Genomic DNA, 25,004 nt, shown 5'->3' with positions numbered 1-25,004 from the left:
AAAAATGAAGTAGATATCTCCCTTTGGAGCTTTCGTTTTCTAATCTCAACTAAAAAAGAATGATCAAATGACCTCCCGTATCTTCCTCCCTCAGATACTTTAAGAATAGCCATCTTGCGTTCGTAAGACAATTGTCAAGTTGAGCAAGTGTCTGTGTCACTTCTGTAAAACAGAATTACTGAATACATACAAGAAAACTGAACACAATTTATGTACCAAAAAAAAAAACTGAACACAATCTATATAATTTGATGTGTCTGAAGATATGCATAAGTGAATGCAAGTTTTTTATGATTGTGGGAAAGTGAGTCGCAGAGAAATGTGGGGAAATGAAAAGAGATAGCGGTGAGAACCAAAAGGGAAAAGATAGGACAGGACTATCATAGAAATGGAAGTGGAGAAGCTGGAAAAATCCAGGGACGGAACAAATACATGCCCAAGGAATATAGGTCTGCAGGATTAGAGAGAATAGATTGGAGGATTCAGATCTACATTGAAGCACTTATTTTTTTCTAGAGTAGACTAGAAATCTAAAATCTAAGACAATATGACTAATCACATCTGACCTGCAAGTTTCTTTATTATCACCTCTATTTTCTCTAATAATCTATCAAGTAGAAAATAAGCTGCAGCAGGGGGCTGGAGTGATATCACGGTGGGTAGGGCGTTTGCCTTGCATGCTGCTGACCTGGGTCCGATTCCCAGACTCCCATATGGTTCCCCGAGCACCGTCAGGAGTAACTCCTGAGTGCATGAGCCAGGAGTATCCCCTGTGTATCGCTGGGTGTGACCCAAGCACTGTAACACTGTTGTCCCGTTGTTCATTGATTTGCTTCAGCAGGCACCAGTTACACTTCCATTGTGAGACTTGTTGTTACTGTTTTTGGCATATCGAATATGCTGAGGGTAGCTTGCCAGGCTCTGCCCTGCGGGCAGGATACTCTAAGTAGCTTGCTAGGCTCTCCGAGAGGGACGGAGGAATCGAACCCGGCTCTGCCGCATGCAAGGCAAATGCCCTACCCACTGTGCTATGGCTCCAGCCCAGTGTGACCCAAAAAGAAAAAATAAAAGCTGCAACAAATGTGCACTATCCTCTTGCGGTTTCAACTGTGTAGGGAATGTGGCGAGACAGAGAGGGCTACGGCTGAGATTACAGTGAGTAGAGCTTAGAGAAGCAGGGTCGGCAGTAGGTCTTGCCGTTCTGTTCCTTGAAGATGCCCTTCGACAACTGTGTCAGGCAGAAAGCACACACAAAGTGCTCGGGATGGAACTTGTATCCCATGGCATTGATGCAGCGGCCGGTGACAGGTTTCCCACATCCGTGGCAGAGGGTCCCTTGGCGGAGGTGGTAGTGATGCTCACAGAAGGGACGTCCGTCCAGTTCGAAGAAGGAGCCAGTAGAAAAACTGCTGAAGCAGTCCTGGGGTGGAGAGAATATATGAGGAAAGTCGATGTGAAAAGGTAGGACAATGACAAAGCAAACTTCACAGCCTTAAAAATTCTCGCTGGGGAGGGATACTGGGATTAGTGGTGGTGGAGAATGGGCACTGGTGGAGGGATGGGTACTCGATCACTGTATAACTGAAACCCAAGCACAAAAATTTCTAAGTATACAACTGTACCTCATGGTACATGTACCTAATAAAAATTATTAGGTACATGTACCTAATAAAAATTTTTAAAAAATTCTCACGGGGAGCTGGAGCCATAGTACAGCAGGTAGAGTGCTTGCCTTGCATATGGCCAAGTCAGGTTTGATTCCCAGCACCCCATATAGTTCCCCGAGCACCACCAGGGGTAATTCCTGAGTGCAAAGCCAGGAGCAACCCTTGAGCATTGCCAGGTTTGACCCCAAAAGAAAAAAAATCTCGCTGGTTAACAACCAGCTGCAGGAATTCTCTTGGATCTTTGACAAAATGGACACCAGTTATAGCAGATGTCCACCGTGGTTACCACTTCTGTCACACAAAGTACACATCAGTTTCTCAGCCTATGCCATGAGGCCCTCTGACCAGTTGCAGTTCTGTTTCTCAGAGCGAAGCACCCTGACTTTCCCTCAAGTCCCAACATTCAATAATACAGACCCCACAGACGAAGCACTCTGGATGCCAGACTGCGTTCATGGCTGAAAGGTAGTTTTCCAACACTGGGCGGTTGCAGCCACCACACTTGGGAGAGAACATGGCTAAGAAATCCTTTCTGCAATATGGCTTTTTGTCTTTCTCGTGAAAACCTGCAACGATAAAATGAAGGATGAGTGGTTGCAGTTTAAGATCTTAATGTGAAGCTGGAAACTGAGACGAGGCAATAATCATTCCTAATACCAGTGCTCTCACATCCAAAATGAGGTTATTAACAGACAGGTGTTATAAAAATACATGAGATACTGCAGGTACAGTGGTTCACAGTAAGCATGACATGTAAGCATTCATTTTGATTTCCCCTCCATAACTTTGTAACAGGTATTCCTCTGGCCTGACTAGTTCTGCTCCAGGATTTAATATAGCCATCCTCGTCTTCTAATTCATAAATAAGTTATATTTCATCTTATCAGAGAAGTATCTCTTTGGCTGCATCTACTGTGTCATCCTTTTATTGTGCTTATAGCGTTTACCATTATCTACAATCACCTTTGTGATCTCTCTTCCCTCTTTGGAGCATAAGAGCTGAAAGAAAATAACATACTTTTTTTTTTCTTTTTGGGTCACACCCAGGGATGTTCAGGAGTTACACCTGGCTCTACACTCAGGAATTACTCCTGACAGTACTTGGGGTATCATATGGGTTGCTGGGGATTGAACTCAGGTGGGCCACATGCAAGGCAAATGCCCTACCCGCTGTACTATCACTCCAGCTCTTAAAATAACATACTTTTGGTCTTGAATCTCTTCTTTTTAAAGAAAAATAAAAAACCTGAAAGGAACCGCGTAACATTTCAAAATAAAGTACTCTTAAATTATAATTGCCAATAGATTCTTAGCATAATAGCCCAAACCACAGAAATACTAAATTGTAAACGGATGAATTTCTTTTTTTTTTCTTTTTGGGTCACACCTAGCTATGCTCAATCATTGTATAACTCCTGGTTCTACACTCAGGAATTACTCCTGTCAGTGCTTGGGGGACCCTATGGGATGCTGGGGATTGAACCTGGGTCAGTCGCTTGCAAGGCAAAAGCCCTACCCGCCGTGCTATTGCTTCGGCCCCTGGATTTCTTTTTAACATAGAAATGAGAAGACAGTAGGATATGGCCCAAATTTCAAAGTCAAGTTAAATATTGTAGTCAGTTATGTCAAAATATATGAGCACTTCTTTATCATCAAGAAACATGAGTAGCATCAGTAAACAGGGACTGAAGAGATAGAGAGCACAGCAGATGGGGTGCTTGCCTTGCATGCAGCTGACACAGACTCAATCCCCAGCACTCCATATGGTCCCCCAGGCCCCACCAGGAATGATCTCTGAGTACTGTGCTAAGAGTAAGACCTGAGCACAGTCAAGTGCCCCCTCCTGCCCCCTTCCAAAAAGAAAAAAAACAGGAATAATTGGTATTTATGTCTCAGAAAATATTAGCAATGCAGTGTTCCTAAAAGTATGTATTTTTTAATCATTAACGAAACTTTAAAATAAAATTAATACCAATTTTTTTTTCCTTTTGTGTCACACTCTGCGATGCTCAGGGGTTACTCCTGGCGCTGCATTCAGGAATTACTCCTAGAGGTGCTCAGAGTACCATACGAGATGCTGGGGATTGAACCTGGGTCAGTTGTGAGCAAGGCAAATGCCCTACCCACTATACTATTGCTCCGCCTCCCCCCATAAAAAGATTTTTTAACTGAACTGAGCTAAAAAAAATTAATTATTAAGTTGGTGATAAAGCCAATTAGAGAGTCAATAAACTATTTAGGTTGCCTTTAAAATACTGTATTTTGAATGCTAGTATTTTATCATTCCCAAATTAAAGGGGAATTCACCCATTCACAAATTAACATTTCTGATATTTGAAATACCAAATGAAATATGAGTTCATTATTTTTAAAATGGATTCTAAACTTTGTCCAATGACTATCCTAGAAACCATGATATCCTGAGAATGAATACTTTTAATTCTGGGAATGCACTCCCAGACTGTGTTCCCTACATATGATTTCTCAATGAGAGCGATCAGTTTACTTGAAGAAATGGATGGTTCCAAATATGGTATAAAATTGAAAAGGTAAGTCTGACATATGCCAAAGACATAAGAAAAGAGAGATTTGGGGAATCATGTCAAAAGAATGAAGTAACCAACTTTAAGGGAGTTATTAGTAGCCTCAGACCTGAACAGTATTTTTAAAATTATAATTTACATATGTATAAATATATAAATATTAATTAAATAGGGTAATTTTTAATATTTCATTAAGTTACAGGATCATAGGTTATAAATGAAAGCATCTGCAAGGTCCTTTTTTGAATTTATATACTAATATTATACATATTTAGTTAACTGATCCTCAGTTATTCAAGTGCGGTTCCCTCTGCTTATAAAATCACTTCCCCACGATATCCAGGATGGCTTAATCGTTCACTTAACTTAAAGAATAACTGATTCAGGGGCTGGAACAATAGCACAGCGGGTAGGGCGTTTGCCTTGCACGCTGCCGACCCAGGTTCGATTCCCAGCATCCCAAAGGGTCCCCTGAGCACCGCCAGGAGTAACTCCTGAGTGCAGAGCCAGGAGTAACCCCTGTGCATCGCCAGGTGTGACCCAAAAAGCAAAAAAAAAAAAAAAAAAAAAAGAATAACTGATCCAGTCCCCATAGATCAAAGAGTATCATCACTGTTTTCTTTCCTAATAAGCAGAGTAAGTTAGTTTGTTGACTATGTTGGTTATTATCTCCTTCGCTAGAATATGTGCACACAAGGGCAGAAATTTTGTTTTTGTCACTAAATCCCTAGTACCTAGCACACTAACACACACAGTAGTTGTTTGGTACATATTTTCTGTGAGAGCAGACGTGTGAACAATATTCCAGTACCAAACAGACCATCAGCCCTGGAAGTACAATGTTAAGAAGCAAGTTTAAAGTCTAGCTTCCAAAGCTGTGGATCTGGGTTTACATAACTGAATGTGGGGATCATCCCCAAACCTGCCAACAGTCAAATGTTTCTAAAGAACCTGGGAACAGATTTTCAGTAGGAATCATGGGGATAGTGGGGGGTGGGGGGCAGAAATGGACAGGGAAGAGAACACCACAACAGAGGCGAAGGGACTGTCGAACCTTTTGGTTTGACCAGAAGGAGGGGGTGGTGCAGAAAGGCGGTAAAAAGTTATGCAGGAAACTCTATCAGGAGCAATACTAAATCACAGTGCCAAAAGTTATTTTAAAAGTTTACATGTACACACTGGTGATTTTTTCTACAAGGAACTTGAGACACTTTGAGATTGTTTTTTTTCCTGGGAGGAACTTGGCTGCTTAAAATGAGGATGACTTCCCACCTCCTCCAGATGGAACCCTGGTGACCATGAGCCTCTACAAGCATAGCTTGAGTATACGGGAACCAGGACTTGGACTTTTCCTCCAAACTGCCGGGGCTGGCACAGCCCCCAGGTAACCTCTGATTCCGGAAGTCATGCCCACAACCCGCCCCCCCCAGTGCCATCTTTACAGCACACAGCCATAGAGAAGAAAGGCTGGGGGGGGGGCTCCACAGCTCCCGGGGCAGGGGGGCTCCACAGCTCCCAGAGAATGCACCAGGTCCCGAAGAGAGCTGAGATCACCAGGAAGTCCCAGATGGGGTAGGTGCCGCATCCCGCTTCCTCCAGATGGAACCCTGGTGACCATGAGCCTCTACAAGCATAGCTATAGTATGCGGGAACCAGGACTTTTACTCCAAACCACGCGGCCACTTACGCGGCCACACAACATCTCCCTACATGTAAGGTGATCAATGGAAAGTAAATCATCCAACGTTTCTCCCTGAAAACCAGGCTTAACTCTTATACAGGCCACAACACCCAATGGGAGAGAGAGAACAAAAGGGAATGCCCTGCCACAGAGGCAGGGTGGGATGGGGGATGGGGAGGTGGGGGGAGGGATACTGGGATCCGAGGTGGTTGGAAATGGTCACTGGTGGAGGGATGGGTATTCAAAATAAATTAATTAATTTTAAAAAAGATAATAAATAAATAAGTAAATAAAATGAGGATGACTATTAACCAATTCCATGTCTGCAGCACCTATTTTGTACTAGTACCAACCCACAGGGCTACCGTGAAATCCACCTCCTCACAGCAACCTACCCATTTAAGAAATGAGAAAGGGGAATAGAAAATAGATAAAACCAACTACTAGTCTGTGGTGGGGTTAAGATGCATATCTAAGCCTACCTTCATAGCCTACTTGGATGTCAAACTTAACGATACTGTGAGTCAATAACTACTGTAAAGAATGAAAGCTGGACTTAGCCTCACTGAAAGCGTGTGCAAGCAGAGCATGCATGGCGGATTGGAAGGCAGCCCCATTAGTTCCAGAAATCAATGTTGATAGCAGCAATCAGGTTTGTAAAAGGCAATAGGAGCAGCCAGGGCTTGGGACCCAGTTCAGGTTGCTCCACTAGTTTTTCATTATACTTTTTGATAGGCCTGACTTCTTTCATCTATGTTTTCTTTTCCACTCAGACAATTTAACGGACTTCGAAGGCTGGGATATCTGAGTCTAGCTACACTAAGAATTTTATAAACTAACCTGTGTTTGTCTAAACCCAGACACAGAAGAACTCGCTTTGCTTCTTTTCCCTTTATCCAAGAATTTCTGCTGCCTGATCAAGTGCAACGGAATGCAGGAAGGTCAAGTATTTAAGAACCAAAGGTCCATACCCACAACCATATTTCTTGCTTCTGGATAGCCCCGTATTTCTCAAACTTTCGGGTGTAAATGTCACCAAAACACTTGTCAATATGCAAATTGTTATTCCCTCTTCAGACTCAGAACGTCTGGGATGGAACAGTGGAATTTGTATTTCTGACCAGTCCTTAGGTGATGAATGCTGAAGCTTCATAAAGTGACACAAAACCAAGCTTGCCTATAACGAGGTGTTCCTTGAGAAAACCAGAGCACACACTGGCTGACCTTGCACTGAACCTCATCTAGGCCTTTGCAGGGTATCTGTTCTCAAGAATCAGACGGCAGGAAACTAACAGCCTCTGCTTCAACTAAGGTGAGTCTCAGGAGGGGAATCCAAAGCAATCAGCCCAACTGGCCGAGAAACCCACGCCTTCGGTAAACAGTATGCTAGACTGAGAAAGTTTCTGCGCTTACTTTCCTCAGGGCTCTCTCTGGGGCCAATTACCTCTAGAGAACAGATGAGAAATACTAACAATTAAAAGTACCACCGAGAAGGGAGGGTGTTTATATTCCGGTGAGGCTCCAAGCCACAGGGGAAATTAGGAACCACCTGCCTGGACTAGATAATGAACAATTAAAATGAACGAGGAAGGCAATGAGGACCGGCTCCCTGAGGGAGGATGCAAAGACCTGATGTGCTCAGAAACTTGAGTCTGCAAGAAGAATTCTCTGAAGTGAAACAAAAATAATGCAGATGAATTAAATTTCCCAGGAGGTTTAGTGGTTAAACTGTCATTACAGAAACTCTATGTGTATGACTATGTGACTCAGGTAAGGCAGGATGCCACCTAATTAATGGATGAGCCATACACAGAGCCACTTACAGAAAGCAGAAAAATAAAAACAAAACAACAGCCCAACATGAACTTCTGCATTAATGATTTTGCAGGGTGTGTGTGTGGTCAGATGACTTGATAAATACATTATTAGGTATGGCGTTACATTCCCATAAAAGTCAAAAATTATCCAATCCACATTGTCTGTTTAGAAGAGGCCTAAGTCAAGAAAAATGAGTATTAGTCACCTTCACGATGCTTGGATATTTTTCTTTCGCATCTGGTGATGTCCCTGAAATTTATCTGTGTCCTGTTGCTCCTCTCACAAACTCCACATTAAAACTACCCATGGGCATTATTCGAATACTTGCTGACTATTTGACTCAATTCTCAAACTTCTATAGCCACTGTTAGTAAACTGTAAATTTACTATGACATACTTTAATATATCTTGGAATAAATCTCGATGAAAAACAATGCTTAACTAAAATGCAATCTAGAAATGAAATACCTAATGATTTGCGGAAAGCACTGAACAAGCTTCAGTGAACGAGCAAATTACGACAAATCACTTTGCTAGTAGGTTATGTCAGAGCTACTGCATCTGAGTTTATCTTCAAATTATATTATGTTGATGCCATGACAGCAAAATGATTTAAGGGCAGAAGAGGAATTGAGGAACTGAATCTCTCCCAAAGGGTATTTTGATTATATAGTAAAAAAAAAAAAATGGGACTTGTAGAAATGAGGCCTAAGTTAAAATTCTGAATCTTTGACATTATTAAGGTGTATGATTTTTAGAAAAATCATTTTATAACATTGAGAATCAGTATTTCTATCCCAAACTAGGTAAAATGTGGAATAAAATTACTCTCTGAAGAGGTTGTGGTGGAGATGAGATGAATACTACTCAATAGCCTACAAATGGCAAGCCTGTCACTTGAAAGTATTCATGCTGGTGAAGGGAGTTACACCGGGGATAGGTGAAGGGAGTTCACACCTCCTGAAAATTCCTAACTTGACAGTTATAGAACATTATTTAAAATAGAAAGATGGGGCTGAAGTGATAACATAGCAGGTAAGGCATTTTCCTTGTAAACGGCTGATCCAGGTTCGATTCCCAGCATCTCATATGGTCCCCCAAGCACCGCCAGGAGTAATTCCTAACTGCATGAGCCAGGAGTAACCCCTGTGCAATGCCAGGTGTGACCCAAAAAGAAAAAATAAATAATTAAAAAATAAAATAAAATAGACTCACAAAGAAGGAATAAGAGACGACCAAAGATGAAATATCAATATACTTTCCAAAATTTTTAAACAGCTATAAGAAGAATACTAACAAGCAAACTGAAACCTATATCTCTATAGAAAATAAAGATGTGTAGGGGCTGGAGTGATAGCACGGCAGGTAGGACGTTTGCCTTGCACACAGCCAACATGGTCGACCCAGGTTCGATTCCCAGCATCCCATATGGTCCCCTGAACACCACCAGGAGTAATTCCTGAGTGCATGAGCCAGGAGTAACCCCTGAGCATCGCCAGGTGTGACCCAAAAAGCAAAAAGAAAAGAAAAGAAAAGAAAGATGTGTAACTGAAAATTACTAAAATCCTACTGAGTGCCACCTGCTCATGGTCACTAAGTGAAAACTAGAATGAAGGAGATGATTTGGAACCATTAGAATCATTTCTAATAGAGTGCCAGCAAGGAATAATGATAACCCTGCAAACAAAGACTTTTTGAAGACAGGTATATGCAACGAAGTGTGCCAAGGCAAGACCAGCCCACCAAAACATGTAAATAGCAATCAAGAAACTGCAACTGTACCTGCACTGAATCTACAACTCCTCAAAGGAAAAAATAAATACCTACTAGGCTCAAAGAGCTAGAACCAAATAAACTACAATAGAAGATACTTAAGAACTTTCCTGTCTTCCAGTATCACTTCCTTGCATCCCATTGCAACACAAGAGGGGGTCAGATAATCAAGATTAACAATGAGGGCTCTTAGAGTATGCTAAGAATGAGAAAAGTCATAACCCCCTTCCTGGCTTCTTGCCCACTTGGTTCCACCAGGGGAAGAAATAGCTGTCACTTTAAATATGTAAGAAGCTTTTTCTTATTACAAAAAATATAATTACCTGAGGATTTTGTTTTGTACCTTAAATTGAAGTCCTATTTAAAACTTCACCAAGTCTTCAGAATGGCCTTGACCAAGATTTCTGTTTGTTTTCTATTTTCTAAATGTCTGAGATTTAGGAAAAAAAGGGAAACTTCCTCCACTTGTTTCATTTTAAAAGAATAGGAAAAGGCAAAATATAGAAGCGTTCTGACTCCATGAATGAGTCATATTTTCTCAAAACAAACATAAAAGAGTAAAAAAGATATAGAGATTATTCATAAAATGGAATTTTTAGAAACCCTGCAACAAAGGGGAAATATCACAAAAACAGAATGGGGAATAAGAAACAAAATCTTAATAAAAAGTTTTCAACCTTGGGACCGAGAAGGCAATGAAACAATGTCTTTTGAACTGAGGGAAAGCAATTTTCTCCTAGAATCCTAGACCCAGGCAATTTAAAGAACAAAAAGAAAAAAATCTCTTCAAATATTCAATGTCTCAAAAGTTTTATCCCCTCTTCATACTTTCTCAAGAGCAACCAGAGGATGTATCCATCCAAACTAAAGGTAGTATGATTAATAATAGACATGGAGTGTGGCCAGGAATGTGGTTCAGTGGTAGAACCCATGTTCTTGCACATGTGAGGCCCTCGGTTTGGTCCTTGGCACTGCAAAAATAAAACCCAAAAATGAAACAAAACAAAACAAAACAAAAAACAGGGCCTATGACACAGAGAATCAAATGAGTAAAGCAGTAAAGGAATTTCCCCAGTGAATGGCCCAGAACAAATCTTTCTCAGCAGACCTGAGAAGAAAACATTTCAACTAGGGCAAAAGGATAGAAATCTCCTACATGGATGTCTCCATGAAAAAGTTAAACTAGGGGCCAAAGTATTAGTGTACAGTGGGTAGACATTTGCCTTGCATATGGCCAACCTGGGTTTGATTCCCAGCATCCCATATGGTCCCCCGATCACTGCCAGTAGTAATTCCTGAGTGCAGAGCCAGGAATAACCCCTAAGTATTGCTAGTATGACACCCTCCCTCCCCACACCCAAAAAAAAAAAAAAAGCCTAAAAAAGGTGGGGGAGGAGGGGAAGAGAGAGAGGAAAAAAATAAAGCTTTAAAGAAAGAAATAGAAAAAAAATCAAGTGAAACCGAAAAACTCAGAATGTGGTTGACAATTTTGAGAATGATTTCACAGTATTCTCTGATCAGTGATACATAGATTAAAAAAATGCTAATGACAGGGCAAAAACTTATTTCAAAAAATTTATTAAAGAAAAAAGGCACTTTTCCTGGAAGCAAATGGTGGTGGGAGGTAATGGATGGGAGTGGTTGGGGAGGGAAATGGACATTGGTGAGTGATGTTGAAACATTTTATGCTTGAAACACAATCACAGTGGTCAAATGTTGTAAAAAATTATTTAACACGCTATGAGGGGTGGAAGAGATAGCACAGTGGGTAACGCCTTGCACAGTGCCAACCCAGTTCTGATGTTCAGTGTCACGTAATATCTCCAAGCACCACCAAGAGTAATCCCTGAGTGCAGAGCCAGGAGAAAGCCCTGAGAACTGCCAGGTGAAGCCACAACACAAAACAAAACAAAAAAGGCTAATGAGACCTTGGAATGTGGCTTAAATGGCAGAACACTTGCAAAGCGGAAGTAAGGCCTGGAATTACATGATCCCCCAATCCTCAGTACCACTGGGTATAACCTTGGTGGACATTGAATACCACTGGGATGACCAATGAAGGAAATAAAAAAAACTAAAATAAATTTTTATTTTTATTTATTTAATTTGCTTTTTGGGTCATGCCCAGCAATGTTCAGTAATTACTCTTGGTGGTGCTTGGGGAGCCATATGGGATCCTGGGGATTGAACCCATGTCAGTCTCATGCAAGGAAAATGCCCTACCCGCTATACTATCGCTCCAGCCCCAAATTTGAATGTCTGTCCCTCTTGGAGAACCTGGCAAGCTACCGAGAGTACTTCACCTGCATGGGAGAGCCTGGCAAGCTCCCTGTGGTATATTCGATATGCCAAACACAGTAACAACAAGTCTCACAATGGAGACGTTACTGGTGCCCGCTCAAGCAAATTGATGAACAACAGGAGGAGTGCTGCGGTGCTAAAGGAATTTTAAGTGTCAGAAAGACCGTAAAGCAGGTAGGGTGCTTGCCTTGCATGCAACTAATTTGGGTTCCATCCCCAGCACCACATATGGTCCAAGGAGCCTTCCAGGAGAGATTCCTGAGTACAGAACCTAGAGTAAGCCCCGAGCATGCCTTTTGTTTTCTTGGTTTTTTTGTTTTTGTTTTTGTTTGTTTTTGCTTTTTGGGTCACACCCGGCAATGCTCAGGGGTTACACCTGGTTTTGCACTCAGGAATCACTCCTGGCATTCTCGGGGGACCATATGGGATGCTGGCAATCGAACTCGGGTCAGCCGTGTGCAAGGCAAAAGCCCTACCTGCTGTGCTATTGCTCCAGCCCCCTGTTTTTTGTTTGTTTTTTTTAAGAAAAGATTTTTCCCTTTTATGGCTATTTGGGTCAATCTCAGCAATGCTCAGAGGTCACTCCTGGCTCTGCACTCAGGTATTACTCCTGGTGGTGCTCAGAGGACCATATAGGATTCCAAGAATTGAACCCAGGTCAGACGCATGCAAGGCAAATGCCCTCCCCCTGAACACATGAAGTATCACCCAGAAATAAAAAAAATACCAGAAAATCTTAAAAATAAAGAATTTTTAAGCCAATAAAAATAGATATAAATATTAACTTCAGGAAAAAATTAAGTTATATAAAAGTACACCACGGGTCAGGAATGTAGCTTAGCAGTAGAGAATTGACTGATATTGCAAGTGGGAGGCCCTGAGTTTGACCCTGGCAATTCAAAACCAAAATAAAACATATGTAACACTGTTCTAAATATATATATATTATATATTCTAAATAACTGTTATAAGTAACCAAATATATATTCAGTGCTAAATAACTAAATATATATTCAGTTCTAAATAACTATATTCTAAATAGCTAAATACATATTTAAATATATGTATATATATATTTAGAACTGAATAAATATATTTAGAACTAAATATATATATATTTAGAATGGAATATATATTCTGTTCTAAATAAGGTAAAGGCCCTCCCGTTGATCGTCGATTTGCTCGAGCGGGCCCAGTAACGTCTCCATTGGAGACTTTGTTGTTACTGTGTCTGGCATATCGAATACTCTCGGTAGCTTGCCGGGCTCTCCGAGAGGGGCGGAGGAATCGAACTCAGGTCGGCCATGTTGGCTGCGTGTAAGGCGAACGCCCAACCCGCTGTGCTATCGCTCCTAAATATATATTCCATTCTAAATAACTAACTATATATTCTAAGCCTGGCAAGCTACCTGTGATGTATTCGACATACCAAACACAGTAACAACAAAAGTCTCCAATGGAGACGTTACTGGGCCCGCTGGAGCAAATTCATGAACAAGGGGATGACGCACGCAAAATACATTCAGTTCTAATTTAGAATACATATTCTAAATAAATATACATATCTCTATATATTTATATATCTGTATATAGACATATATAGATATAGATATAGATACTGTTCCAAATCCTAAGCAGGTATTATCTTCTTAAAGTTTTATACCCTATATGGGCTGGAGCGATAGCACAGCGGTAGAGCGTTTGCCTTGCACGCAGCCAACATGGCAGACCCGAGTTCGATTCCTCCGCCCCTCTAGGAGAGCCCGGCAAGCTACTGAGAGTATCTCGCCCGCATAGCAGAGCCTGGCAAGCTACCCGTGATGTATTCGATATGCCAAAACACAGTAACAACAAAGTCTCCAATGGAGATGTTACTGGACCCGCTATAGCAAATCGATGAACAATGTGAGGACAGTGACAGTGACAGTGACCCTATATGGTAAGCATTATTATCAGGCCCATTTTAGTATTAAGAAAAGTAAGTTGCAGAAAGGTTAAAAGACTTAAGATTATTTAGCTTATTATTATACAATCATATTATTGTATTCTCACCATCACAGTTTTTTGTATGGTTTAACTATATGAATAGTATTTTCATAACTATTCACCTGTATGTACTGATCTCACTTGTCTTTGTGTCCTAATTAGATAGTGAGAGAACTGGGAGGAAGGTAAACTCTGTTGGGGCTAAAACCTTATCTTTCCTAGTACAGAGTGATACATAACAATTAGAGTATGTGGGAAACAGATCTATATTAATATATTATTTAAAATATCCAGTAACAGGCAGGAGATAGTACAACAGGTAGGGCCTAGCATGCAGCTGACCCAGGTTCAACCTCCAGCACCTCATATGGTCCCCCAAGCCCCAACAAGAGTGATCCTTAAGCATACAGCCAGGTATAAGCCCTGAACACTGCCAGATGGGGCCCCTGAAACAAAACAAATTAAATAAAGCATCCAGTAACATAAAAAGCAACTGAAAACTTTTTAGAGACAATGATTTGGGTGTAGAGAAAGGAAAAGCAAGGAACGTTTAAAATTGAAATGACATTCAACTTTTTAAATTTTATTTATTTATTTATTTTGCTTTTTGGGTCACACCCGGCAATGCACAGGGGTTACTCCTGGCTCTGCACTCAAGAATTACTCCTGGTGGTGCTCAGGAGACCGTATGGGATGTTGGGAATCAAACCCGGGTTGGCCACGTGCAATACAAATGCCCTACCCGCTGTAACTATTGCTCTAGCCCCATCAACTTTAAAGTTTTGTATTTGACTTTCTTTGATTAAAAAAAGTTGATTTAAATAAAATTCATGAAAGTAGGAAAAGCCCAGGGACGGAAGTGTCGGATACTAAAGTGGGATGGTATTCGCAGGTACCAGAACCAGCAGGACAAGGCAAGGCAAGACCAGCCCCTATAACCAGCCCCGGTCATACCTTCTTCACCAAACACCTCTCCACAGTGAGAGCAGAAGAAGTGCTCAGGGTGCCAGGTTTGGTCCATTGCCGTCAGCACTTTCTGGAAAAGGAACACACAGAGAGATAGCAGAATGCTGCAGGGCGGTAAAACAGGGCTCTTGTTCTACCCGCGTGTTGAAAAGCAACATAGGAACAGGGGGAAACAGGTTTCACTTACATCCAGGATGGGGGCAGCACAGTAGGCACACCGCGGAGAAAACAGATGGTGATAGTCCTTGGGGCAGTAGGCCAAGCCATTCCGTTCAAAAAAGGGACTGGAACCAATCTCTTCTTTGCAGTGGGTACAGATGAAGTGCTCTGGGTGCCACGCTTGCCCTAGAGCGTGGATCACCTGCAAGATGAAATAAAGCCTGACGTGGGCATTAGGAAATAAAGCAGGGCATTAGGGCCTAGCGTTGCACAACTCTGGGGAGCTCTTTTCACATGCTATTCAGCATCCTTTGTAGTTTTAGGATGCTGAGGCCCAGACCAGATAGTACCATGCAGTTTGCAGCCCAAGCTTTACTGATCGTGAAAGGTTGTCCACTTTCCTGACTGATGCTACTGCCTCAAAAAGTCAGTAATGGCCTATTGGCACTAGACTGCTGCCAAGAGTAGGAGAGATAACAGAACACAGAAGAGATAGGCAGGTTATTACATCCTTGGCAGAGCCAAAGGCCAAGTGACATTTTCATTCCTCTGGTCTAAGCGTTTCTTCCTCTTAGGCCCTGTGCAGAACAGGTCTCAATGGCCTTTAACATGGTTTGGGGGGAAGCGTTTTTGGAGCAGGAGTTTAGCCATGTTTTGGAGCTGACTGCAGCTGCATATCGCAATCAATCAATTTAGAGTGGAAATGTTTGAATAAAGGGACTCAGAAAGTTGCTTTTCATACAGGCAGTATTGAAAGATGGCTAAGGAGTTCAAACTCAGGAATTAGATTTTCCTGGGTCAACTTTCATCCCTACCTATTACTATACCTTGGGTATATTAGTTAATGTCCCCAGATCTCTGGCTCCTCATTCTCATAAAGAACATAAAAATAAATAAATAAAAATAGAGTTTCCCTCAAAAGATTGATGTGACTGTTAAATGAAGGGATACTTACCTCTACGCCTGGACACTGTCAATATTCAGTAATTATTAACTAATACTAGAATTCTCAGTCTATAAAAGACAGCCTGTGTGTGTAGAGACAGATAGACAGAGAGACAGACATCCACATACAGAGATGGCTGTAGGGCAACTTGGCCCATCCCACCTTCCCAGCAATTGGTTTCTGGCAGGAAGCACAATGACCCTTGGGCACTGTGGTAATCCCAAGGTTCAGCAAATCCTGCTCCAAACCCCCCAGCATCGAATCCAGGGATGCCTTGTGATCCTGCTTATCTGGTAAGTGTGTCTTGCTGCCATCTGGTTTCGCTGCAACCTGGTACCAAGGAGAGAACGGGAAGAGAATCAGCACCATTTAACACTTGCCCTCATGGGTATCTTCTATAAGAATCTCTATGATCCAGTAATGTGCACTTCCATTCATCCCTTAGTCTTTCACTACCCTTCCTTCAAGGCATGGGAAGAATTCAACACTGAAACGCAGTGATTTGATTCCTCATTGTAATTCATCTCTTTTATTCTAAATTGCTCAGGCTGAATGAAATCTAACTCCTTTGGAAATTTTTCAGACCAGGCTGGAGAGATAGTACAGCAGTTAAGATGCTTGCCTTGTACAAATGGTCAATCTGGGTTTGATCCCTGGCATCCCATATGGTCCCCAGAGCCCCACCAGGAGTAATCCCACAATGCAGAGCCAGGAGTATACCTGGGTGTGGCCCAAGATTTTTTTTAAATTGAGAACTTGAAGATGATACCCTTTATAAACTCTCATGATATCCAACACCAACAATTAATCAAATCCAACCTTTTATTCCTCGATTCTGCAATATTTATTGGACTCTTATAAATACTGTTCGTCCCTATCACTGCTTCAGGATCTTAGCAGAAAACAATGTCCAAGACTGAGTATCAGCTCAATTTAAATGCATTTAGGGACACAGAAGAAAGGAATTTACTTTGTCTGGGAGATAGTAAATAACAAATACATGATCTAATACCAGATAGAGGGAAGATACATTATATATACATATATATATATATGTATACACACACATATAACATAAAGATAGAATTGACAGAGGAATAATTGACCCAAATAAGTTATCAGAGAAGGTCCCCTAAGGAGGTGCTATATGGGCAAATCGTTAAATGATGCACTTAGAAACAGAGATATTTGTGAGGGAAAGCATTCCAGAAAAAGAAAACAATCTGGTACGCTAGAAGAAAAGTTGTTTGTTTTTAATTCAGTTTGAACAGAGTGAGAATACTCAAGACAGGAGAAAGTGGAGAGGGGTTGCAAAATTCACATCACGCCCTAATGGTTTTGTTTATTGGCATGGAGCCAAGGAAGGGTGATTTCAAGCATGACAGAGAATCTGATTTACAAGATTTCTGTGGCAGCTGAGTGAGGAACTAAGTGTAGACTAGCAAGAATAGTATTAGAAGCATTTGTTAAAGGAGAGTTTAAGAATATCAGCATAGGGGCTGGAGCAATAGCACAGCAGGTAGGGCATTTGCCTTGCACGCGGCAGACCTGGGTTTGATTCCCAGCATCCCATATGGTCCCCTGAGCACTAGCAGGAGTAATTTCTGAGTGTAGAAACAGGAGTAACCCCTGTGCATTGCCAAGTGTGACCCAAAAAAGATTATCAGCATATCAGTGGAAACCAGAAATACTGACTTGGACCAAAATTAGGGAAATAGGGAGGGAAAAGTTGTTATAAATCATTCAAAAGAAAAGCCCTATGTAACAACAAAGAAAAAGATGTCGAATTTATTCTTCATCACTTCATCCCGTTTCCAACTCTCTCAAGTGCCAACTGGATGACTACTACTATCTACCCAGAACTTCCTGGTTTGATGCAAAATTCCTTCTAGTGTTAGATTTGCATGCCCCAGTCAGTCACCCAAAATCTTCCAGGCACTGGCCTCACTTTACCTTTCCAATCTCTTCTTTTATTACTAGTAAATAGCCTCTCTTGTTTAAGACAGGCCAGGCTCCCTGCAGTCTACTGAATGTGATCTGTTAGTCTGCCTTCAGGCTTTTATTATCCTAGTTTTACTGCCAGAAATAACTGCATTATCGCACTAATGCAAAATGTTCATTTCCCTTCAAGAAGTTTTATCATCTAACACACTTCCTCCTCTATTATGTAATGCTAGTGTTGAGATTAGTGTTCAAGAGGGCAACCAATCTTAAGTGGAAAAAAGAGCTATGGTAAAAAACTAAATTCAATTTATCTTTCCCCAATTTACATCTACAGTTATTTTCTAGTATATTTTAGTATACTTCAGAATGAACATGTAAGAAATGGGAAATACTGAATACCTCTGGGGGGTGGGGGGGGGAGAATTGAATGGCTTGGAAACAGCTCTCACTGAGAAACAAATCACTGTAAAGTTTTGTACTTTCAATTTTTGTACAATGAGAGTGGGTGGCCTACTCAAATGAAAAAGCAAAGGAAAGAATTTATATTTTCATTCCAAATAAATACATTCCAAATTAATTAGAAAACAAAACACAACTAAAATTCCTAGTGTACATCTTTTCTCAAGTATTCCCAGGTATATACTGCAATCTAAGGAATGTACAAAGCTCTTTTATGGACATTAAAGAAAACTTGCTTCTGATATTCACTTCTCCCTTGAGTAAATATATATTACTCACAATATTTTAATTTTTTTTATTTGGGTCAAATCTGGCAATGCACAGGGGTCACTCCTGGCTCTGCACTCAGGAATTACTCTTGGCAGTGCTCAGGGGACCATATGGGATGCTGGGAATTGAACCTGGGTCGGCCGTGTGCAAGACAAATGCCCTACCAGCTGTACTATCACTCCAGTCCCCGTACTCACAATATTTTAGGAACTGTGTTGCCTTTGGTGTCCAGAGGAGAATCCCAAAGACCCAGCTCTCCCCAATCACATACATTTTTATATAATGTCATGAATGACTGCATAATTACCTTTACATCATAATACTCTAATTTAGGATAACTATTCTCTACATAAAAATTTCAGATTATACTTCTCTTAATAATGTCTTTTTTTTTAATTATTGTGAGTCATATCCAGTAGTGTTTAGAGAACCTGCCATGGCAGAGACAGAACCCAGGTCCTCAGATATACAAAGTATATCCTCCATACCCAGAGATGCTAAGAGGGCTTAGCATCTGCTGGCTGTGAGCTCAGGGGTCACTTCTAGAGGAGCCCAGGGGACCATATGGGGTGTCAGAGATTGAACCCAGATTAGTCATGTGCAAGGCAAGTGTCCTGCTCATTGTACTATCTCTCCAGTCCCTGAAATACCCTTAAACCCAGTCCTCTGCCTTCCATTCCCTGCCAGGCCGCATGAGTATATCACTCCTGTATTGGAAGCTAGAAGAGGAGATGAATTTCTCTCAAGATCAGGTCTACTTTCAGGTTTTTTTTTTTTTGCTTTTTGGGTCACACCCAGAGATGCACAGGGGTTACTCCTGGTTCTGCTCTCAGGAATTACCCCTGGCAGTGTTCGGGGGACCATATGGGACACTGGGAATTGAACTCGGGTTGGCCATATGCAAGGCAAACGCCCTACCTGCTCTGCTATTGCTCCAGCCCCTTTATTTTACTTTCAAAGTCTTACTTTGTTTTTCCCATTTTCTATACCTATTCACCCACAGGTCTCCTTCATTCTGCTCGTCTTAACAATCCTTCCACACTGAACTCGCCTTAGAACCAGCCAATTCCCTCGGGACTCATTTCAACTGAAAAGACTCCTGGTCCCTTCTCTCCGTCCACTTTCTTCTTGACAAATGATTATCACACAGCATCCCCAACTCCTTTAAAAAAAAAAAAAACCCATGACCTCGCTACATTCCTTAACACTTGTGCCACTCATTTTACCACACTGCCCTCTTTTATCTTATAATTACAGAATCTGGTGCATCATTTTTACCAAGCCCATGTCAAATGCCTGTAATCATGCTCCCTCTTGGGCCAAGATAATACATACACAAAGTTGAGTTCATTTGCTACATTAAATTTAGTCTGGGAAAACGACTGGCAGGTTAGGAGAGTTCCAAAAGAAGGACTGCACAAAGGAAAAGCCCACAAGCTTTACACTGAGCTCACCTTTTGCTGCATTTCACACAGATTGGCCATGAGTTCGTCTAGTTGAGAGGCTGCTGTGGTTTTAGGAGGTGGGGGTGGTGATTCTTTTGATTCTTGAACCTCACTACGGGGAAGGAAACCAAAACAGTCATAGGAACACATCAAAACTCAAACAAATACTAAACAGTACAAAGAGACTAGTTTTAATTATTAACTCAACTCTGTAGATGTAAGTAAAACTAGAGGCAGAGGATATTTTGAAAAATAAGCACTCAGGGGTCAGAGTGATACAGTGGGTGGGATGTTTGCCTTGCCTGCGGCCGACTCGAGTTTGATCCCCAGCATCCCATATGGTCCCCTGAGCACTGCCAGGAGTAATTCCTGAGTACAGAGCCAGGAATAACCCCTGAGCATCGCTGGGTGTGACCCAAAAAGGAAAAAAAATGCACTCAGATGAAAAATCAAATTTCTGTCTCTATGCATCATCTCAAAACCAGATTACTCTGAAACTCTGGGGTGGGGGGCGGGGTGGGGACAGGGGAGTTACATAGGTACTTGGCAGATCTTTCGCCTCAAGAATAAGTTCTGAACAGGATTTTAAGATCACGGTCCTGTATTTTTTAATTTTTTTTAAATATTCTATTATCTCTTGGGCCGGAGCAATAGCATAGTGGGTAAGGTGTTTGCCTTAAACACGGCTGATCCATGTTCGATTCCTCTGCCCCTCTTGGAGAGCCTGGTAAGCTACCGAGAGTATTCCGCCCACACGGCAAAGCCTGGCAAGCTCTCCATGACGTATTCGATATGCCAAACACAGTAACAACAAGTCTCATGATGGAGACTTAATGGTGCCCGCTCAAGCAAATCGATGAACAACGGGAGGACAGTGATACAGTGCTATTATCTCTTGTAATTGCCAGGCAAAAAGGCAAAGGGGGCAAAAAAAGATGATAGAACAGGCAGAACAGATAAACAGTTTCAAGGCCCAAAGTTGGTCATGGCCATCAATTTTTTATATAAACAGTTGCTTTTGTACAGAGCTGGAGAATTCTCACAGGGCTGGTATATGCCAGAAAGCCTGAAATATTTTCTAACTTCCCTTCTAACACCTGGTAGAGTTTAGGTAAGCTAAATAAAGCTGGTGTTGTCACTATAATTGTAAGTAAACTGCCAATGATTGTAAATTGAGTTTCAATAAACATATCTCAAATTCTGTCCAAATTCTTGCAAAATCATTAATAAAATAAACTATGTATGAGGATAGAAAACAAACTTTAAAAAATTCTAAGAAATAATTTACCCTGTATCATTAGAATGCCGTGAATGAAAACAAATTAACCTTCAATATTTAAAAAAAAAAGAAAAGACTTTTAAATAAATCTTGGGATAAGAAAAGTAAATTAAAATTTCAATTTAGAAATAACAATGAGGATGCACATGTATATACAAATGCTCCTCTCAGAGTCCAGAACAAAATACTATTGAAAGAAAAATATGAAAAATAAAACATCTCATTAAAATCTAAAAAAGTACCAGCAAACACAACCCAAATAAAAAACTAAACAGATGAATATAAATTTATATTATAAACCAAGTATAAATGAGTAAAGGATAACGCACAGATTTTCAGTAGCATGGTATAAATTTTCAAGAGCACAGAAAAATATGGAAGTTCGCCCAATAAGTTCTATTGTTATGTCAGTGTTTGTCACTACTCAATGAGATACTAGGACATAAGTTTATTTTACTTCAATGGGCCCAGTAATTGCAATGGGTCCTGGGACTTTAACCCATTCAGCAAATGATTCAAAAACTGAAGTTACGTTTGCACCCTAAAACTACATTCCAAAGTGTCAATTAAACTCTTGCAAGATTAGGTTCAATTTTTACTCATGTTTAAAACAAGATATGATTTCTACCCATACATTAAAAAGGGAGACAAGATATAGATTTAGCCACACATCACAGGAGCAAATTGTTTCTTTACATAGCTTAGGGTTAGGGCATACTTTTCCCCAATCTTTATCAGCCCAGAGCATTGTGGTAAATCCCTGATTCTGTTAGGGAACTGCACAGTCATCCTGGGTGGCAGCTCTTCAATTTCAGGGTCTGACACTTGCAAACTTTTAACCCTTCCCTGTTCCAACAGCTTGGGGATGATCGCATCTTAAACTATATAATGTCATCACAGACTAAAACAAATAACTCAAATCATTACCTAACACCCTAAATATTGCATGAATTTCATGAATTTCATACTGAAACTAGAATGAACACTGTCTGTGTGTGTGTATATGTGAGAGGAAGAGAGGATGAGGAGAGCAGTAAGGGAGAGCAGAGCTTATTTAAGTAAAAACAATTTTACTGTGTTTAAAAATCATCATTGCTGGGGCTGGAGTGATAGCACAGCGGGTAGGGCATTTGCCTTGCACGCAGCCAACTCGGGTTTGATTCCCAGCATCCCATATGGTCCCCCAAGCACTGCCAGGAGTAATTCCTGAGCATCGCCATGTGTGACCCCCCTCACCCAAAAAAACACTGCTTGTGTTATAGGGCACTCAGGTTCTTGTCCACTGACAGTCAATATTGAAAGTAGAGGACCAAAGAGGAAATGGCCAAATTTCTCTCTGGTCAGGGCAAAGGGAAAGGGCAGGGAAACTGGGAAATGGGTATCCTCAAGTAGGAAGACCAGGATGCTAGGGAATGGGGTATCCTCAAATAGGAAGACCAGGAAAAACTAATCTTTTTGTATTTATTGGTGATGGGTGAACAACTCTGCATTGAGCTTAAGGCACACAAGTTGGTAAAAGAAAGGCACTAAAGGATCAACATGGAGAATATCATACTAAGTGAAATGAGTAAGAGAGGGACAGATATAGAATGACTGCACTCATTTGTCGAATATAAAGTAACATAATGGGAGACTAACACCAAAGGATAATAGAGATAAGGGTCAGAAAGATCACTCCACAGCTTGAAAGCCGGCCTCACATGCTAGGGGGAAAGGCAACTGGAATAGAGAAGGGACCACCAAGTAAATGATGCTTGGAGGGCTCGCTCAGGATGGGAGATGTGTGCTGAAAGTAGACTATGGACCAAACATGATGGTCACTTACTACCTGTTTCAACCCATAACAACCAAAAGGAGAGAGAGAGTAAAAGGGAATGTACCTGCCACAGAGGTGGGGGGATGTGGGGGAAGCAGGAGAAATACTGGGCACATTTTTGGTGGAGAATGGGCACTGGTGGAGGTAGTCGATCATTGTATAACCACAAAAGTTTGTAAGTTTGTAACTGTATCTCACGGTGATTCACTAAAAAAAAAAATTAAATAAATTTTTAAAAAGACACTAGGAAGAGGAAGACATTTGAAAGGGTACAAATCCTGGACCCTTACTCCACTCTCAGGAGAGCTAGTACGGGGGTTAAGGTGCTTGTCTTGAACAATTTCTGGAGCACCACCTGGGTGACTCACAAACACAGAAGCAAGAGTAGCCCCAAGCACTACCAGGTGTAGCTTCAGCACTAGAAAAATGATTGCTCTGACTCATTGTCTAACAGATGAGAGAATAACTTCATAGACACATGACAGGCTAAGGAGTTTGAAAACTGAGATAAGAGTGGTGGAGGATGTGGCACTGGAACATTGCGTGCGTAAAACTCTGTCTGTCATCAACGGTATTGCAAACCACTGGTGCCTCAAATGAAACTTTTGAAATTTAAATTTTCTAATTAGGGAAAAATGAATTTAAAAGGAGTTAAAACAAATTGAAGCCATATCCCTATTGAAGACTGAGGACCAAAAGAAAAAAATTCCATAATCTGATTAAATGTTTCCATAAGAAATCCTTTTATAAAAATATTAAAATAGTCACATATACATCTTTAAATACATTGACCTACAGATATCTAGATTTTTGTTGTTGATACGGTTTGGGGTCACACCTGGCATTGCTTGGGGCTTATCCTGGCTCTGTGCTTAGGGGTCACTTCTGGTTATGCTCATATTGTATGACTGAAATCCAATCATGAATGGCTTTATAATGCTCTATCTCACAGTGACTCAATTTTTAAAAAGATGAAACTGAGAATTTAACATGGGGTGCTGGGAATTGAACTTGAGTGAGCACTGGCAAGAGTGATCTCTGAGCACAGAGCCAGGAGTAAGCCCAGAGCACAGCTAGGTGTGGCCTAAAACCACAAATAAAAACAAAAGAATCTATTTTCATTTTAAATATATGGTGTGATATGGTAATTATTGGAAATTACCACAAGGATGGGGGGTGGAGGGTGGTTAAGATAGAGGAAGGTCCATGATTACAGTATTAGTTGGAAATTATCACTCTGGACAAGAACTGAGTAATGAAAATAGGCAAAGAGATATGCATGATAACCTTTTAGCATCTGTATTGCAAACCATAATGTCTAAAATGAGAGAGAGAAAGAGAGAGAGAGAGAGAGGAGAGGTGCTTATCATAGATAGGTGGGGGTGTAGTGGTATGGAGGAGTGAGAGGGAAACTGGGGACACTGGTGCTGGGAAATTATACTGGTGGAGGGAAAGATGTTGGAATATTGTATGACTGAAATCCAATCATGAATGGCTTTGTAATGGTCAACATCTTTTTTTTCTAGAGCAGCAGTAATGAACTTGAAAATCCAACAGGAAGGAAAAAAACATGTTCCCAATGTCAATAAAAATATTCTAAAATATTAAAGAATATATCTAACAAGAAATGTGCACAATTTCCATGAATAAAAACCAATGGGAGACATAAAAGAAAACTCAGATAAAGGAAAATGCATAATATGGTGTCTCCCGATGTAATTTATAATTTATAATCCCAATATAATTTCACTGTAATATATCTAAAGACCCTAATTGAATTATTTAATAAAATGATGATAAAATTCCGTTTAGAAAACCTTGAAGATATAAAAAGATAAGGGAAGGTTCATTCCCAAATGATTTCTATAGAGTGACAATAACTTTAAGTGATGTTTGTAAAGAAGCAAATACATCAAATTAGTAGAACAGAATTCAGAAATAGACTTCTAGT

At 40.8% G+C, this 25,004-nt stretch overlaps 1 protein-coding gene across 1 annotated transcript in view; it reads right to left on the bottom strand.

The window, feature by feature from the left end:
* Positions 1-690: 690 nt before the first annotated feature.
* LPXN (leupaxin) overlaps positions 691-25,004 on the bottom strand; it is a 49,405-nt gene continuing 25,091 nt past the window's right edge. The window contains exons 5-10 of the mRNA XM_056138801.1: positions 19,968-20,070; positions 16,003-16,170; positions 14,923-15,096; positions 14,724-14,805; positions 2,085-2,233; positions 691-1,420 (exon numbers count right to left, since the gene is read on the bottom strand). Coding sequence (XP_055994776.1) covers positions 1,151-1,420; positions 2,085-2,233; positions 14,724-14,805; positions 14,923-15,096; positions 16,003-16,170; positions 19,968-20,070 — 946 coding nt within the window. The 3' untranslated portion in view covers positions 691-1,150. The remainder of the gene's footprint in view (positions 1,421-2,084; positions 2,234-14,723; positions 14,806-14,922; positions 15,097-16,002; positions 16,171-19,967; positions 20,071-25,004) is intronic.

This window comes from Sorex fumeus, unplaced genomic scaffold (assembly GCF_029834395.1).
Source record: "Sorex fumeus unplaced genomic scaffold, SorFum_2.1 ptg000007l, whole genome shotgun sequence".
Taxonomy (NCBI): Eukaryota; Metazoa; Chordata; class Mammalia; order Eulipotyphla; family Soricidae; genus Sorex; species Sorex fumeus.
Note: the sequence above shows the minus strand (reverse complement) of the source record. Positions and strands in the feature narration are given on the sequence as shown.